Source organism: Schistocerca gregaria, chromosome 2, assembly GCF_023897955.1.
Source record: "Schistocerca gregaria isolate iqSchGreg1 chromosome 2, iqSchGreg1.2, whole genome shotgun sequence".
Lineage (NCBI taxonomy): Eukaryota > Metazoa > Arthropoda > Insecta > Orthoptera > Acrididae > Schistocerca > Schistocerca gregaria.
In genome coordinates this window covers 143,010,766-143,029,306 of record NC_064921.1, presented here as the reverse complement: position 1 = coordinate 143,029,306, position 18,541 = coordinate 143,010,766, and the positions used below count along the sequence as shown (strand labels likewise).

At 43.9% G+C, this 18,541-nt stretch overlaps 1 protein-coding gene across 2 annotated transcripts; it reads left to right on the top strand.

The window, feature by feature from the left end:
* Positions 1-1,497: 1,497 nt before the first annotated feature.
* On the top strand, positions 1,498-17,204 carry LOC126336545 (translation initiation factor IF-2-like). Of its 2 annotated transcripts, XM_050000376.1 has the most exons (3): positions 1,498-1,594; positions 16,712-17,021; positions 17,058-17,204. In XM_050000376.1, exons 1-3 carry the CDS (start codon positions 1,562-1,564, stop codon positions 17,117-17,119), a joined length of 405 nt encoding a protein of 134 aa, XP_049856333.1. In that variant the 5' UTR covers positions 1,498-1,561; the 3' UTR covers positions 17,120-17,204. The 2 variants fall into 2 exon arrangements, with proteins under 2 accessions (XP_049856333.1, XP_049856332.1); XM_050000375.1 differs by having other exon boundaries at positions 16,712-17,204.
* Positions 17,205-18,541: the final 1,337 nt, after the last annotated feature.

Below are 18,541 nucleotides of genomic sequence, written 5' to 3'. Positions count from 1 at the left end.
CAAAAACTTCATTAAATATTTGCAAAAACACAACAAAATTTACAAAAGCCACTTCAATCAAAAATTAATATTGACTTTACTTTGTCAATTATTTTAAATTTATTGTACCTAGTTACTGACTGAATGCAGTACAAACACTCCAATGCACGAAGAACATTACACATTACTTCATCTGGTTTCATGAACTACTTGATTCAAGTTACCTGGAAATGTAATTAATCTTCTCGCTATTGAAATAATTTTAACTCTTTCAATTATGACTGCCTTGGTAGTAATGATGACAGGGTAGGATACTGTTGACGATTAACGAATTGCGATAATAATCAGAAACACTCACAATGTTTACAGTTCAATTAAAAATCGTTAAAATGTTCAAAGTGATGAATATATTAAGCTGGCAAGCAGTGTGCGCAATTAAAACGTTAATTGACATTGCGCTGAATTGCAGATGGTGCTACGTAATGCATTCTATAACGACCGTTATTGACAAGATGTCCTTCTTTAACAAAGAACAGCGTTCAATAACTTTGGTCACACAGTAGTCTTCTTCAGTTAAAAATTCTTCTTGTGTGCTTTGTACAGTCAAATACATGTTCTTGCTCATCCATACATAACACCTTGCCATATTTAAAATATCATTTCAATATCATTCTCCGTTACACCCTTGAGCACCGCAATCTTGGGTACATTCTTCACAACGGAAGACTAGAAACTCTCTTTCCGTTCCTGACGGCGGGCATTCATGCCCAGAAACACTATTACCAGTTCTGAAACAGACAATATGGATTCTATACAATATGAACTTCACTGAGTATGTCAACGTTTGTACCAAAGAATTATACAATATTATTTTTCAACAGCTTTCTCACAATTTTATTTTCGTTCTTAAACAACGAATACTGACAAAATTAGTACATACATGTACAGGAAATTACTTTAAAATTGCAGGATTAATAACAGAAAAATTATGCAGTAGTGTTGTAGCATCACAAACGCTAAAATTCGCATATTTTTTAGTAGCAGTTGTGTCTCATAAACATGTGGTACTGTCTTCAGTCATTTTAACGATTTATGGAATTCTTTTCCGTTTCTGATAAAATATTATTACTGACCATTATACCCTTGCACTGAGTAGAAAAGATTTAATAAGAGCTTTCCAAACCCGGTAGTAGAATGCCTAAGACCTTTCTTTAGTGTAACAGAATTTCTCGATTATGGATGAAATCTGAAAGTAGCTGCTGCTACACGAGGCAGTACGCTGAAGCACGTGCGCAGTTCCTGTATCATTCCACTGATGTTTATTCAGTTGCCAAAACACCGTTCTTAGTTCCAATCATAAACGAGCTGTGACGTCTCAAGCCTTCCCGGAATACGGTACAACAACAGTTCATTCTGTGTCCATAGACTGTCAGCCTTTGCTTTACGGGAGGTGTCGACACCTGCGCGTGTCATACCCCCGTTCGCAAACAAGCAGTCCTCCGTAGGAATAAATATCACGCGATGCTTGGTGAGGTATAAAAAGACCGCTCATTGCTCCGGTCAGCTGCAGTCCACAATCAAGATGAGAGCGTTGCTTTTCTTCTTCTTCCTGGCGGTAAGTGGCTCAGACGTGCAGTCTTCGGTCACTATCTGGCTTGTTTACTAAGAATATGATTTATTTCGTGATTTCGTGTTATCTCCCTCCAGTTCTCATGAGTTCATGGTATCTCAATGTTGTGGAAAGTTTAATTGAAGCAATATTTGTTCTCTGTTGCTCAGGTCAACCCCTACTGATTTTTTATGGCTGTACTTTTCTATGTTCGTAATTTAAACTTAAACGAATGAAAATAACTCGGTGAAACTTTTGCACAGGATAATGTTTGTAAGCTACTGCTCTGAAACTGAAAATCTCTCTTATTAGCCCTGTGATAAGGGGCGAAAGACATAGTCTTTGCTCTGTCTGTGCTGCACCTTGTAGGTACGAAAGAAACAAACCTGTCTCATACTAACAGTGCAAGAAAACACACTTGTCTACCTTGTGTGTGCAATCTGCACGGTTTAGTTTATTACGAACAGCGAGATAGTGATCAAGGGAAAGATACAGGAGATTATTGGCATGAACTAAAGAAACCATTAAATAATCTGATATAAGTCAATATATTGTAAATCCGATTAGAATGACAATGAAGTTTCCAATTACAGAGAGTGTAGGCACGCAATGTGTGATAAACATATTCCTAAAAGTGCAGGACTCGTCAACCCATACATTAATTATCTCAGAAAAAGTCTCTGAAAACCATATTGTGAAAGATCATAAGAGGCTGCAGAGAAAGAAATGCAAAGCAGCTATGTGACCTTGTCGAATTAACGATTGGCTGTTGCACACGGTAAGATTCAAGTGACGAGCGAAAACCAGCTAATGGCGATTTCACTACATCAACACGCCCATAATGCGGCTTTAATTTTGACTGATAACGAGCAGATATAATATGGAAAGAAGATAATGGAGCCGCAAATCATCTAACATAGCCAACATGCTTCACATAAATGTGCTTACAACTTTACAGCGATAGTAAGTTCGTATCATTAAAAAAAACCGACATTCTCTCACTCCCGTTAAACAACAAGTGAAGGCCTTTCGAAACTTGTACAGGGATAGTTAATGTTTTCATTTTCCTCCTGCACAGCCTGCAACGCCACTCGTCCAAAATTCATCAGCTCTGCCCCAACCACTACAGCCAAGTGTGCGTGGTACATGCGATTTTGAGGCAACGGAAGCTGATGTGAAGTTCCATGACTAATATCACCGAACAAAACAAAGTAACCCACCTATACATCGTATCCAAGGACTTTCATGAAGTAGGTATATCGATAGCGTCGGGTATTTCTGCCCCAAGAAATATTTTCTCTGAAGACTGACGTAGCAGTAATTGCGTGACGAAAGTTATTACAATGAAAGTTTATTACAGAATATACAGCAAAACTTAGGTAATGCGAGGTAACTGGGATCGAGTGGAGTTCGAATTTGGGAAAAGTAGAACTAAACAAGTGTGACAATCTATGGATCATTTACTTAAAAATTCATTCAGACCTTGGTGTTCACGGTATCAGCGCAGTAAATAATATTATTTCATCAGTTCACGGATTGCTTCGAATATGTTTTAGAAATAATGTTCTGTTAGAAAGTCAAACATTGTACTGTAAACACACAAATATTACATAAATTACTGAACAACTGTTGCTAGTCGTCATCATCGTCAGTGCTCTGCCCACAGCCAGGTTGTCACATGGCAGCTCTCCGTGCTCTCCTGTCTTGTCCCACTTCACTTCTGCGTAATTTCCGCTTCCCTTGGTGTTCAAAAAAATGGTTCAAATGGCTCTGAGCACTATGGGACTTAACAGCTGTGGTCACCAGTCCCCTAGAACTTAGAACTACTTAAACCTAACTAACCTAAGGACATCACACACATCCATGCCCGAGGCAAGATTCGAACCTGCGACCGTAGCAGTCGCACGGTTCCGGACTGCGTGCCTAGAACCGCGAGACCACCGCGGCCGGCTCCCTTGGTGTTGTTTGTCCTCTTGTACCTCCTCCGTCCTCTCAATCTGCAATACTTTCCATAGCTTCTGTTATCAAGCACTTTCGTGTCATCGAATGTCCCATCCTGTTCTTCCTTTCCCTTGTAGCCTGCAGCAGTCTCCTCATCTCACCAACCCTTTCCAAAACCCTTCCTTTAGTCACCCTTTCGCTCCAGCTTATTCAGTCCATTCTCCTCCACATTCACATTTCAAATACTTCTCTCTTGTTTTCATCCCCTCGTCTCAGTGTACATGTTTCTGCCTCACAGAGCACCTCACTCCAGACCAAACACTTGCCGAGATTTTTCTCAAGCCGCTATCTAGTTTGCCACATCACATTTTATTTTCGGAAAAAGGAATCAATAGTTTTTTGTTTTATGTGAATAACGTCTGTTCTTACGCTTAGCAGCATAGTCCCGCCATCTTTCTAGCAGCATAAAGTTAGCTGGTGTCGTCACATTCCGTTGTTCCACGTAGCGCAGTGTTAATTCTAATGCCGCCGTCCCATCACTATTACTCACTCTGTTGGTAACGACATCATTCTCTTCCCCTTTTCTGTACATTTTTGAATGATCTCGGTTTAGCATACCTAACAATTAGCAAAAGCTCGAATCTGTGATCTCCCGAGGCACTGCCGCAAGCAAGGCACGTTATCTGCTGGTTTCTTATAAACTGTAGCGGAAGCTTCATTTGTAGCTGACAGCGTTATAGTCGGAAGTATTCTATGATTGAGGCCTGTCTCATCACAATTATAAACCTGATCCAGTGAAGATTTTCTTGATGTACTATATTTTTTTGGGTTTCTTCTTGGCTCATTTTGATAGCTCCTCTGTCAGCGGATGAATTTTCATTACAGATTTCAAGGCACCGCTCTCTGTACCTTCTGTTACTTCTGTTCCATCTATCCAGTCAGTCACAACCAGCAGAAAAACTTCCTTTTCCTTCTTCAGCTTGTTTTCGAAATCAAAGCACCTTCATCTGGATCATCGGACCGCTTATTGGGCTTATTTTAGCTGGCTGTCGGCTTCACTAGTCTGTTCGTAATCTTATGTTTTCATGGTTTTACGAGCCGTTAATTATGATGTTTCTTTAAAAGAGGAACAAGATGCTTTCGTAGGATACGACAGCTCAAGTGAGGTTCTGTTTCGTCAACTGTCATCTTCTGTAATTTCACCTACGCCCAACTCCGCCGCAACCTCTTTTATGGTCTCCCCTCTGTCCAAGATTCTCCGTCGTAAATTTTTCGTCTGCAAAGAAACAAATTACGTGTTTTACTCTGAGGAGTCAGCCCTCACATTGGCGAGAAATGGCAGCAAGTATAATAAAAAAGTAACACGGCTCGTCTACACATGCACCCTGCACTGAGCTCGAGCAGACATTGGCTGACTTGGTGGAACAATAGTGGCTAAAGCGGGCACAATTGTAAGCAGTGTAGGCGCCCGCGTCTCGGCCGCTGATCACACCGACTCCCTGCATATTTTAGATTTTATCCGTAACATTCTTTTGATTTTTTAAGGTAGTTGTAATGCGTCATCCAATTCGGACCAAACGGAGGTGGGGCTCAAATTAACGACATTTTACTTTGCAGACAACTCAGCCAGTCTTTGTAAATCTCCATCTGGCAGACCAGATTTAGCTTTACCTGTAATTGCCTTAATTCTGTTCCGTCTGAAGCGTTTTTGTTTAGAAATACCATTGACTGCAGCTGTCGAAAAAGTAATGTGAGTTCCTGTGTTCTAACAGCACCCGAGACTCGTATGTATTCTAGTCCTTTAGAGTTGATGTATCCCACCTAGCTACCGAGAATTCACCATCGTTAGTCTGTTACCATTGATGATAGATGTCAGACACAATATATACTGAAGTGTTAAAACTTCGTTATGGGGAATCGCTTGGATTTAAAGAGAGCCATGAGTGCTGAGGCCAGTCTTGCTGAAGCTTTAGTAGCAAAAACGACAACATTTCTATTAGTGTCGAGAGAAGTACTGTGTCCACTGTATGTACAGCACATATCAGTCAAGAAAACTACGACCCCCTGAGCACAACAAAGGCCGAAATTCGAAGCTGAGTGACAGAAACATAACTTTTGAAAAACGAGAAAACATCATGGGGAAAATATTCACGATAGAACGATCATTTCAAAGCCACTGGTTGTACCATCCAATGCCTTGAAATAATGAAATTGGTGTCGCAAGAATACATGTTGGTCACTTAACAATGGGAGACTGCTTTGTAGTCAAACGAATCGTCGTTCACTCTATTCTCGACTTATCATGTTCGGAGAATACCAGCAGAACTCTATGATGTAGACTGTACCCATTAGAATGGGACTTAAGACAGGCGTCAGCTGATAATGTGTCGTGCCATGTCCCCTCCTTGAGTTGAGAAAGTTGTTTTCCTGTACAGTAGGGGATTACATATCTAAGCTCGGCGACAGTCTGCAACCAATGCCGCAAACTCTGTTCCCTTGTGGACGATCAGTGTTCCTCTCATTCATACATCTGGAATTTCTCGAGGCTACTTGGACGAGGTTAAAATATTGCCTTGCATCCCATTTCCTGTGCATAGCTAGTATGACATTCTGCGTTGTTTGCTATTGCGTAGATAGTCTGTTAGTTAATGGACTAAAATGATGGTAAGCTACCAGCAAATATATCTATGTGTCAGTTCTAAGGGAGTATCTTATAGTCCCGACGAAGACTATTACGTCACAATTCAATGTGTGTATTCTTGTTAGTTTGGCTCGTAAGCTAGAAGTGTGTACTGCATTCAATCACAGATATTTACACGTGTAACTATATTTACTATTTATGACTTTGGTATTAAACATGCCAGGAAATAATGAGCAAAATGGTTATGCAGTCATAACATTTGTACAATGTGCACTTATTCGCGATTTTCATGGATCCGTAGACATCCCTGAACTTAAAAAAGTGAGCCAAAACATTGTGACTGCCTGCTTAATAGCTTGTTGTTCCACTGTTGAAACACAGAATAACAGAGAGCCTGCATGGATTCTACAAGTCCTTGACAGTATTTCAGGAGTAGATGGTACCAAGTGTCTACGCACAGGTGAAGCAATTCCTGAAAATTGCGGCGTGGTTTAAGGGCATGCGGCTGGCGACCGATATGTGTTCTAATGGGTACAGATCAGCCACATTTGATGGCCAAGACATCAATGCGAGTTCACTATAAGACTCCTCAAATCACTGTAACACAGTTATCCTGCTGGATGATATCAAGACTTCAAGCATGAAGCAACATTTTTCACGTAGTTCACTGCTGTCATCATGCTTTCAATTGCCACCACAGATGCCATGAAAGCCCAAATCAATGTGCCCCAAAGCATAATTCTGCTCTCATAGGCCTGCATCTGCGGCGCGGTGCATCTTTCGTGCAGCTATTCTCTTGGAAGACAGCGTGTAAGGACCAAGCCATCGACGTGGTGTTGTAGAAAATGCGATTCATTCAACAGGCGGCACGTTTCTATTGATCCTAGGTGAAAACTATGCAATGCTGTGCCTACTGCAATCATAACTGAAGACGTCGTTGGGTCAACACAGGAACACGTAAGGGTCGTGTGATGTGGAGCTCCACGATCAGTAATTGCTTTGAAAGGTGAGCTCCGTAACACTTGTGCCTCCCAGCATTGTACTCAGTCATCAGATCTGCTGCAGAACGCTGGGTGTCCTGGGGTACCCAGTGGGGGACCCTCCGTCCTCTACGTTTTCTGATGTCACGTGGTTGCCCTATACCATACGGTCTAAGCGTTACTCCACCGTCCTCCAGCCACTTTCCACAGATGATCGCGACTGTAGTACGCCAGCAGGCGACCAGGTTCACCGTTTCAGAGATTCTCGTTTCCAGCCACAACGATGTGCCCTTTGTCAAAACCGCTTATGCCAGTGGATATCTGCATTTGCGGCCCGTATCTTCGCTATAAGGATTGCCCATTCGTCTCTCTTCCATGTACATCCTTTCCTTATTGCGTCACGTCCCAGCAACACCATCACGAGGGAATCATCCTCGCGGTGGACAGTGGTTGTAATATTTCGGCTCTTCAGTGTATAACAAGTCGAGAGAAGTGCGAGAAAAAATACATGCCGGAGAAGTGATCAGTGCTACGAGTATAATCTAAAACTCACAACACAGTACATGGATTGGGTTTGGAGTGGACAATACCCATTTATCATTTTAACATCAGGCTTGATTTAAATCATTTTTCTTTTCGTTTGATTGTTATGGTGGTCTTCAAGTGACTACGTGCATGAGAGGGTAAAATTTTTAAACACTAATTTCCTAGAGGCCTCATCAATATCTTCGAGACAGAAAATGCAAAGCCTTACAAAATCACATGTACTTTTGAAGAGATTGTGACCTGTATATTGGCTGTACACTCTGCGAAATACCTATAAACCTCCTTCATGAGCAAGAGTACCTTTTCCTTTTATTTTCGCGGGTTATTATGTTTATGTGTGTCAATACTTTTCGGACAAGGACACAATCTTTGTGCAGTTGTGTGACCACTGCCGTTTTCTTTCTTTCTTTCTTTTTTTGTCTAATGGAAATGAGATAGTCGTCATTCGTTTTCTGGACGCCTTAAGATAAGGACACATTACACACTGAAGAGCCAAAGAAACTGGTACACCTGCCTAATATCGTGTGGGTCCCCGCGAGCACGCAGAAGTGCCGCAGCCCGACGTGGCGTGGACTCGTCTAATGTCTGAAGTAGTGCTGGAGGGTGGTGGGCGCCAACTCTGGCCTTCAGCACTCCAATGCCCTGCGTCGGCCTGCGCATCAGCCACCCATATTTCAATAGTCTCCTTCAGAACACAGTCTAATACGACGACTATGTCTTAACACCTCCGTTTCTTCACACTTGCTGGAGAAACCTGTAGCCTGGCACTGTTCTGCAACCGATGATTTTGCTGGTTACGGAAGTTCGGTGTGTCTTCTGTGTTCCTTGAATCTTTCTTCGATTGTTCGTACAGTCTCCCCGATGAACGCCTTACCGCATTTACGTGGAATACGGTAAACATCATGTTTATGGAGCCCCAAGTCATATTTCACCGTACCTAATAGGCACGCGTTTCCGGTGGTGGGCGAAAAACGCATTTAATGTTACGTCGAGCCAGGATTTTGCCGATTTTGTTCGACACCCTGCCGGCGTATGACCTATACGCCAATGTCGTGTCCTCCTCGTCGTTTTCTCTCTGCTGGGATTGTACTTTCTGCCTAAAAGCACGCTGGATTTGCCCCTTGTCGTATACGTTCTTCTTGTAAACTTGCCTAAGGTGATCAATCTCCCTTGGTAGGCTTTCTTCGTCCGCTATTATACGGGCCCTCTGTGCCAGTGCACATAGCACACCCTCGCGCAGTGAAGGATGTCGAGTTGGCAGCCTGGAGAAACAAATCGGTGTGGGTGGCGTTCCCGTGCACACAGTGTCCTATAGTAACCTCCGTTCTGCGCTTGACTAAAACGTCCAAAAAGGGGAGATCGCCATTTTCTTCCATCTCCGTGGTGAATTTGATACTAGGGTGCACAGAGATCAGATGCTGGAAAAACTCCTGAAGTCTTTCACTCCCATGGTGCCACACCACAAACGTGTCATCAACATGTCTGAAAAACCATGTAGGATTCAGTGCAGCTGTTTCCAGGATTTTATCTTCGAAGTCCTCCATAAGCACGTTTGCAACAATTGGTGATAGTTGGCACCCCATGCTGACTCCTTCCGTTTGTTTATAACAGTCGTCAATGAAGAGAAAGAATTTTGCAAAATGCAATGTGACGCAGCATGTGGAGGTTGCTGAGCGTGGACGGGTTACTCCTGTAACCGAAATTGCAGATCTGAAGATGGTTCTAGAGGAACCGATACCGGTCATGTGAATAAACATTTTGCAATCAAGACGGATTATAAGCAACGTTGCAAGAGAGAGAATGTTGATGTGAGCACAAATTCAAAGAGACATTGCCGGATTGAATTTCTCCCTGATCAACTTGTAGAAATCAGCAAGCGGCACTGGTTAAGAGGAATACCACATCAAAGCTGGCCGTAAGGCCCCGGTCACCTAGGCCTAGATCTTGCAACCTGTTAAATGAAATGTACAGAGATCCTGCAGTGGTGCTGACATTTACCGATGTAAGGGCCTAATACCGCCGTTAGATGTTTGGCCAGCTGGTACGTTGGTGTGCTCGTTTTGCTTACAGTAGAACGTAGAGGAACGTCCCGTTCGTGAACCTTTGGTAAATCATAGGGCTTGGTGGTGCAGCAGCTCCTGGTCGACGCTTCTTGATTTCCTTCGACAGGGACTGGCGCAGAAACTCGAAAGTCTTTTTCTTCACTTGTTGGTCGGGTCTCTCTTCAATTTTCTGCATCGTGCATTCTCGAGTGCGTCATACATTTTGCGAATGTACTCCAACAGCGATGGTACAGTGGCATTACCTTTGTCCGCTGGTAGTCTGACTATTTCAGGATTGTTCCGTAGATTTAGAATGGCAGCTCTTTTCGCTTTCGTGATGTTCGTCCTCGGTGGGACGTCTCCAGAGAGCGTGCTGTACATTTCCCGACGTATCTCTTCCGCATCTTCGCTAGAGAGGGTGGCAACTACTTGTTATGCGCCACTGATGAAATATGCAACAGGTTTAGCAGTCGGTGTTGGAGTGAACTGATTTTGTTACGTCGTCAATCTCTTTCCTCGTGAAGTTGATCACTGTTCGTCATTGGTATTCTTGTGGCTGTTGTTCTCTTGCTGTGAGACATTCGAACCTGGAGGCTTATTTGATAGGAAAACTGCATCGAGATAGATCCGGATGCGCCAGACCAAGAGCATGAAGAGAAAGGCTATTGAGTTTCTGCGCTAATCCCTGCAGGAGGAAATCGTCAAGAAGCTTCGTTACTGTGCGGATATATTGGGCAAAACCATATAACTGAGGAAGCTGTTGTGGACTTAGTATATCTTCCTTAGAAAGTATTTAAGTACTCTATCTGTTCCGTGTTTCTTCTGATTGTCCTCATACTCAGTAGCATACCTGCTGCATTCATACACTGCATTTGTACGACAATGTCTTTTAATATTGGGGAAAGGATGTTTGTTCTTCCTTAAGCAGTACAACAGAGGCAGTCCAGAATTCGGCTCATGAGTTGTGCCCTAGCTCTTGTGCCATAGTGATCGGCCTGTTTGCACACTTACCCCACAGCCACACCACACTGTCTTACTGGTAGGAGGGCAGGAGGGAAACTGACAACGCACCGTATTTAGGAAGCAGTACATTGGAACTACATATGATTTGGTTTCATATTTCATATTGCTCCACAACGTAGGTCAAAAATGCGCTGAAGACATAAGACATTTTTCTGGTATAAAGTGTTGGCGTACGAACAGAATTTTACTTTCAGGTTGCCACGTAATCGAAACTTACTTAGTTTCACAATCGCTCCCGTAAATATGTTGACAGAAATATTATAGAACTTTTGCAACGTCATTATGGACGAATGGTGAATTATATCTTAGGAAAACGGTGTAGACGTCCTGCACAATTGAAACGTAAAAGGATTTGCCTATAAAATGGGTATTGCACTGGAGATGAATAGGTTACATCTGCACACGCGCAGGGACGCGTCCTCCTGAAACGGCAAACGGTCTCGAAACAGCTCGAAAACAAATGTAAGATTGGCAGTATCTTCAAAACGTGCAGAAAACTATCCTTCCCGAGCGCGTAGGCGTGCCAGCCCCCAGCACGAATTCGCCCGGCGGATTAATGTCGAGGTCCGGTGTGCCGGCGGGCCTGTGGATGGATTCTATGGCGGTATTCCCTCTACCTCGGCGAATGCGAGCTGGTTCCCTTTATTCCGCCTCAGTTACACTGTGTCGGAGATTGCTGCGCAAACACTTTCTCCACGTACGCGTACACCGTAATTACTCTACCACGCAGACATTTGGGATTACATTCATCTGGTATGAGACGTTCTCGAGGGTCCACTGGGAGCCGAACAGCACAATAACCCTGGGTTCGGTGAGGGGCGGCGGTGGGGTGGGTGGACTGCTGTGGCCTGTTGTGGGGTTGTGTACCACTGAGGGCTACTGCGGGACGAAGTATCTCCGTCGCTTCTATGTCCCCGGTTTAATACACACAGTACACACACGGAGTAGGATCCTGGACTGCTTCCCTTGCGCAATATTATTTTCTTTTCAAATGCGTATCCGTCATATCAGAAAGAAATTGTCTCTCAGGATTGAGTGTCTTACTGCAGACGGTGTGCAGTCGCGGCCACTTAAAATCCAAGGTCCGCAATCTATTACGGATGCTCTGATTTCCTTTCCTGAACTAGTTTCTCCTTCATAAATTCAATAATAGTGGATTTTAAATCGAAAAATCCTTCAACGCATGCCCTTGGTTTAACCAACGTACTTTGCAGTAATATATAACTCCTCCACACTCTTCGTTAAATTCCATCGAAAACTGTTTGCAACTGGCAGTCGAATGACGCTTGAGAATTAAGAAATTTTTTATTTGTTCAATATTTCTTGACGTGGCCACGCTATTTAGCACAAATTGCTTCCTGATCTACAGGACAATGAATCCCATCTATAGATCCTTGTATTTTTTGCTCTTTCATTGCCAATTAAACATTTAAATTCTTTTTGCATGGTGTTCGAATGTTGTTTCATCGCAAATATACGGATCCAGTCGATTATGCAACTGCGTTATAGCTTCTGAGAAGTCTCATCGGTCTATTCTACTATTACCACAGATTTTTGAAAGTTTGTGACGATAATCACTAGAGTGGCTCTGTTTGTGCAAACAACCACTGGGAATGCGACAGTCCTTGATATCACAAGCAAATAGCGAGGGCGAAACAGACTGACACAACGGGTCTGCCGAACTCAAAAGACTTGTCCCGACCGAAAAGTGCCGCACCGCAATACTAAATGAAATGTTGCCCCGCACCGGGTACTCCCGAGAAGCACCGAGCAAAACCAAGTGAGTCCGATCCTCGGTGCGCACGAGGCCTGTGAATACGGCCAGCATGCGGTTCATCTCGCTGAGGCTGGCCCTGTAGTACAGCATCAAGTACAGTGACAGAAGGGTAATTTATTCACTTTAAAAAAAAGTAGGCTGGAGTCGTCAGTACTGATGGGTCAATACCAGTGACCAAAAACATGGGATGTTGAAGAACAGGTTGCTCATTGTCACCTCCGATCTTCAATGTATGTTTGGAAAAGGCATTGATGGAAGTAAAGGTTTATCTCAGTCTGGGAGTTGCTTGCCATAGACCGAAGATCTACTTGATTCTGCTTGATGATCATTTAAGGACATGAATTGAAACGGTTAGTTAATCGAATGGAATGTGTATTAACTGGCCGCTATAATATGTGCATAAATAAGAAAGCTGAGGTATTGGTACGTGTAGCAGGTGGAGATGGTGGACAGATAAATGTCAAACTTCCACGAGAGCCTCTTGAAGATGAAAAAACGGTAAATAAAGAAGGAAAATACGAAAATTACATGGATACAAACACTGAAAAAGGCAAAAGGGCTATATATAAACAGATGGTAACATACAGAAATACAGTAAAACAGGGACACTATGAAGAATAGCAAATAACGGAATTTTACATATTGGTTGTACACTGTATAGTAGGAAGCATACATGATTAAATTTGTAGGTGTTTTCTGGGTACACGAAATTTAGAACACAGAGTTGCCACCTCTGGCAGCCACAGTGGCTCTAACCCGGCTTGAATTGATCTTGGCAGATTCCATGCCGATTCGTCTCTGTGTCAGGGTTCATCCACAGTGGTCGCTGGAGAGTGGTGGCATGCCAATGTCTCAGCAACCCAAGACGAGATGTTTTCAATAGGTGGAGGTGTGGAGAATGCGCTTGCCAGGGAAATATCCTGTGCATTGCGATAGGTCAGGAGCAGAGGGGTAATATGTGTCTTGCGTTATCTTGTTGAAACATAACGTCACTGATACCTCAAAGTTGTAGCACGGTCACCAGCTGTAACATGTCAGAAACGTATGGTCTAGTATCCATGTTATACGAAAGAGAGATGATCCCGTCGCGTACCAAGTAGTACCCCACACCACCATGCGGGATGCTGGTCTCTACTGTAGTCTGGTAACATTCGTTCTCCTCGTAGCCTCCATTCTGATGCTGCACGCAGAAACTGCTAACATCTGAAAAATCGTGCTTCACTCCAGGGTCCTGTGTTGTCGTTTCGCTGATGACTGTCTATGCACCAGTGGCCGCCATACTGTTCATCACCGCTCAACAGTCCCACGCGACTAGCATCCTAGACGACGGAAATATTCTTCGTTAGTCCGTGCATGATCGTACAGTCACGTCGCGTTCCTGTAGTCCGAAAATGGGCTTGTTTGCAACAGTATTCACCTGGACAGTGGACGACCTCATAACCCCTCGATTTCATATTTCCATTTGGATGTAAAAAAATGAAACATTGTCCAAAGACATAAACATTAGAGGGGCGCTGAATATGTAATGCAAGAGAGTTTTTCGCAAAACAGTTTGTTTTTTTCTTTTCCACATAATCTCAGTTCAATGCGATGGACATGCACCATATAACTGGATGAACTGCAAGCCCACATGGTACCACTCTACTGGTTGGCGTTGGAGCCAACATCTTGGTGCATCAATAACATGGCCATGACGTACTGCTTCCTGCGGAGTTCATATTTCATTGGGCCAAATAAATGGAAGGTGCGAGATACGGGCTGTACGGTGGAAGAGGAAAAACAGTCCAATTAAGTTATGTGAACTCCTCTCGGTCGTGCGGAAGAAGGAGTTGATTTTCATTTTTGTGGCTACGAACACGCTGAAGTCGTTTCTTCAGTTTCCTGAGGGAAGCACAATACACTTAAAAGTTGATCGTTGCATCATGAGGGACGGCATCAAATAGAATAACCCTTTGAGAGTACCACAAGACCATCGCCATAACTTAGTGGCTGAGAGTGGAGCCTTGATATTTTTTTCCGAGGAGGAGTGGTGTGGCGTCACTCCGTGGATTGCCGTTTTGTTCCCAGTTCGAAGCGACGAACCCATGTTTCATTGCCCATGACTATTCGCTCAGTAACGCGCAAGAAACTCCGCATAGGTCGTCCTTCGTTGCTCTTTGTGGTCTTCTGTTAGGTGGCGAGGAAACCAACGGACACATACCTTTCAGTACCCAAAATGGTTGATGATTGTGTCAGCACTACCAACAGAGACGTCATGTAGTGCAGCGAGGTGATCATCGTGATCCATCGATCACTTCCAACGAGAATGTCCGTGCGTTCCAACACTGGAAGATTCACACCACACCTCTGTACGGCCGGTTGGAACACGGAAGATGGGATAGGTTTATGGACGTTGTTGCCAAGAAGACAGATGCCTCATCCAACAACTCGCTATGCTTTTGTTCACTGCGAAGTGTCCGGAGACATTGTGCAAACGACTTTCAATTTCCACCAGAAGAAACTCAGCTACGTGAACTACTGGCCATTAAAATTTCTACACTAAGAAGAAATGCAGATGATAAACGGGTATTCATAGGACAAATATATTATACTACAACTGACATGTGACTACATTTTCACCCAGTTTTGGTGCATAGATCCTGAGAAATCAGTACCCAGAACAACCAGCTCTGGCTGTAATAACGGCCTTGATACGCCTGGGCATTGTCAAACAGGGCTTGGATGGCGTGTACAGGTACAGCTAGACATGCAGCATCAACACGATGCCACAGTTCATCAAGAGTAGTCACTGGGGTATTTTGACAAGCCAGTTGCTCGGCCACCATTGACCAGACGTTGTCAGTTGGTGAGAGATCTGGTGAATGTGCTGGCCAGGGCAGCAGCAGAACATTTTCTGTATCCAGAAAGCCCCGTAGAGGACCTGCAACATGCGGTCGTGCATTATCGTGCGGAAATGTAGGGCTTCGCAAGGATCGAATGAATGGTTGAGCCACGGGTATAACACATCTGAAACGTAACGTCCACTGTTCAAAGAGCCGTCAGTGCGAACAAGAGGTGACCGAGACGTGTAACCAATGGCACCCCATACCATCACGCCGCGAGATACGCCAGTATGGCGATGACGAATACACGCTTCCAATGTGCGTTCACCGCGATGTTGCCAAACGCGGATGCGACCATCACGATGCTGTAAACAGAACCTGGATTCATCCGAAAAAATGACGTTTTGCTATTCGTGCACCCAGGTTCGTCGTTGAGTAAACCATCGCAGGGGCTCCTGTCTGTGATGCAGCGTCAAGGGTAGCCGCAGCCATGGTCTCCGAGCTGTTAGTCCATGCTGCTGCAAACGTCGTCGAACTGTTCGTGGAGGTGGTTGTTGTCTTGCAAACGTCCCCATCTGTTGACTCAGGAATGGAGACGTGGCTGTACGATCCGTTACAGCCATGCGGATAAGATGCCTGTCATCTCGACTGCTAGTGATACGAGGCCGTTGGGATCCAGCACGGCGTTCCGTATTACCCTCTTGAACCCATCGATTCCATATTCTGCTAACAGTCATTGGATCGCGACCAACGCGAGCAGCAATGTCACGATACGATAAACCGCAATCGCAATAGACTACAATCCGACCTTTATCGATGTCGGAACCGTGATGGTACGAATTTCGCCTTCTTACACGAGGTATCACAACAACGTTTCACCAGGCAACGCCGGTCAACTGCTGTTTGTGCATGAGAAATCGGTTGGAAACTTTCCTCATGTCAGCATGTTGTAGGTGTCACCACCGGCGCCAACCCTGAGTGAATGCTCTGAAAAGCTAATCATTTGCATATCACAGCATCTTCTTCCTGCCGGTTAAATTTCGCGTTTGCAGCACGTCATCTTTGTGGTGTAACAATTTTAATGTCCAGTAGTGTATTTGGAACGCAATTCTGTTGCAGGCGCCATTTTGAAGGCTACATGTTGCGCTGCCACCTATCAGAAATTCATAATACTGCAGTTTCTGAAGCGGGAATATTCCAGGATGCTCCACAACGAAGACTGCATTTTTTCAACCGTAACTGGGCGAGAAAAATAATGTGTTACATTTCTTTTTGATCGTCCCCCGTAGAAACCAGAAAGAGTCTCATGAGCCATCCGACAGCTACTAATTTACTGCCTGCTGGTCCGCAGGTCTCCGCTTGCGCCGCCCAGGAGATTCAGCGCCTGCCTGATGTGAACGCGACGGACAACCAGGCGTCCAGCGGGTCAGGCGCAGACAACCAGTCACCCCAGGAGCAGCAGCAGCAGCAGCAGCAGCAGCCCCTGCGGCCAAACCTCGGCGGCCTGTGGGGCGCTCCGCCACCACCAAGCAGGCGCCCAGCGCTCCCGACCAATGGCAACCAGGGCTTCGGCTCCGGCTTTAACCCAGGCTTCAACCCAGGCTTCAGCTCAGGCCTCAACCCAGGCTTCAACCCAGGCTTCAACCCAGGCTTCAACCCAGGCTTCAATCCAGGCTTTAACCCAGGCTTCAACCCAGGCTTCAATGCTGGCCAATTCCCAGGTTTTGGACAGCTGCCATTCCCTGGGTTCGGGCGCTAAGTCTTGATTTTCTGAGGATTTGTAGTCTGTGGATGTTGTAGAAACCAGAGGTGACACATTAAATGCACAAGTGTTTGTTTCTTCAGGTGGCGAAATTTTTTTCAGTATATACGATCTTTGATCGGTCCCCTCCTATCAGAACAAATTCTTTTGGACACATGCTGCTGATAGTTTTGTTATGGACAAATTTTGTACAAAAAATAGAGTTCAATGAGAAGAAAAAGAACAGTTTAAGGTTTACCAATGTCATTGTCACACTGTCAGAGATCGTTCAGCCAGACAACTGTCTTGAAAACAGGTTTTAAAATGAACTTAAATATATTCGAATTAAGTCAGCTAAAGCTCATGTAACAGGATTGGTAAATGAGACACTGCATGTAGTAGAAAAGTTTTGCTAGTTAGGCAACGAAATACTTCACGATGGCAGAAATAGAGACAAAAGAGGTCATTAACTGCATTCTGACCATATCAATGAAAGACTTCCTGGAAAACAGAAATATGTTTCCGTCGAATAGAAACGTGGGTGTAGATAGTTTTTCTTGTAGCTATTTGTTTGTATTGTAACCTGATATGGAATTTCAACGTGGACGGTGAAAGGTACAGGTAAGAACAAAATGGAAATTTCAAATATGTCTTTATAAAAGAATTCTGAAGATTAGATGAGTATGTCAGATAAGTAACTTACGTAATCCAGTCGGAAAGAAACGAAATGTTAATTTACTAGGAGGCACCTACCAACATTTAATCTGATAATGCAAGAGAGAGTGAAGAATAAAAATGGAATACACTAAAAGGAGAAATTGATGTAGTGTGCAATAGTTATGCAGATTCGAAAAGACTTGAACATGACAGACTATCGTGGAGAACTTCATCAAACTAACATTGCACTACAAGACCTCGAGTATTACATCTACATCAACATCTACATGGATACTCTGCAAATCACATTTAAGTGCCTGAAAGAGGGTTCATCGAACCGTCTTCACAATTCCCTATTTTTCCAATCTCGTATAGCACGCGGAAAGAACAAACACCCATATATTTCCGTACGAGTTCTGATTTCCCTTATTTTATCATGGTGATCGTTTCTCCCTATGTAGTCGTTGTCAACAAAATATTTTCGCATTTGGAGGAGAAAGTTGGTGATTGGAATTTGGTAAGAAGATCCCGTCGCAAAGAAAAACGCCTTTCTTTTAATGATATCCAGCCCAAATCCTGTATCATTTCAGTGACATATTTCGCGATGATACAAAACGTGCTGCCCTTCTTTGAACTCTTGTCGATGTACTCCGTCAGTCCTGTCTGGTAAGGATCCCACACCGAGCAGCAGTATTCTAAAAGATGACAGACAAGCGGGTGTAGGCAGTCTCCTCAACAGATCTGTTACATTTTCTAAGTGTCCTGCCAATAAAACGTAGTCTC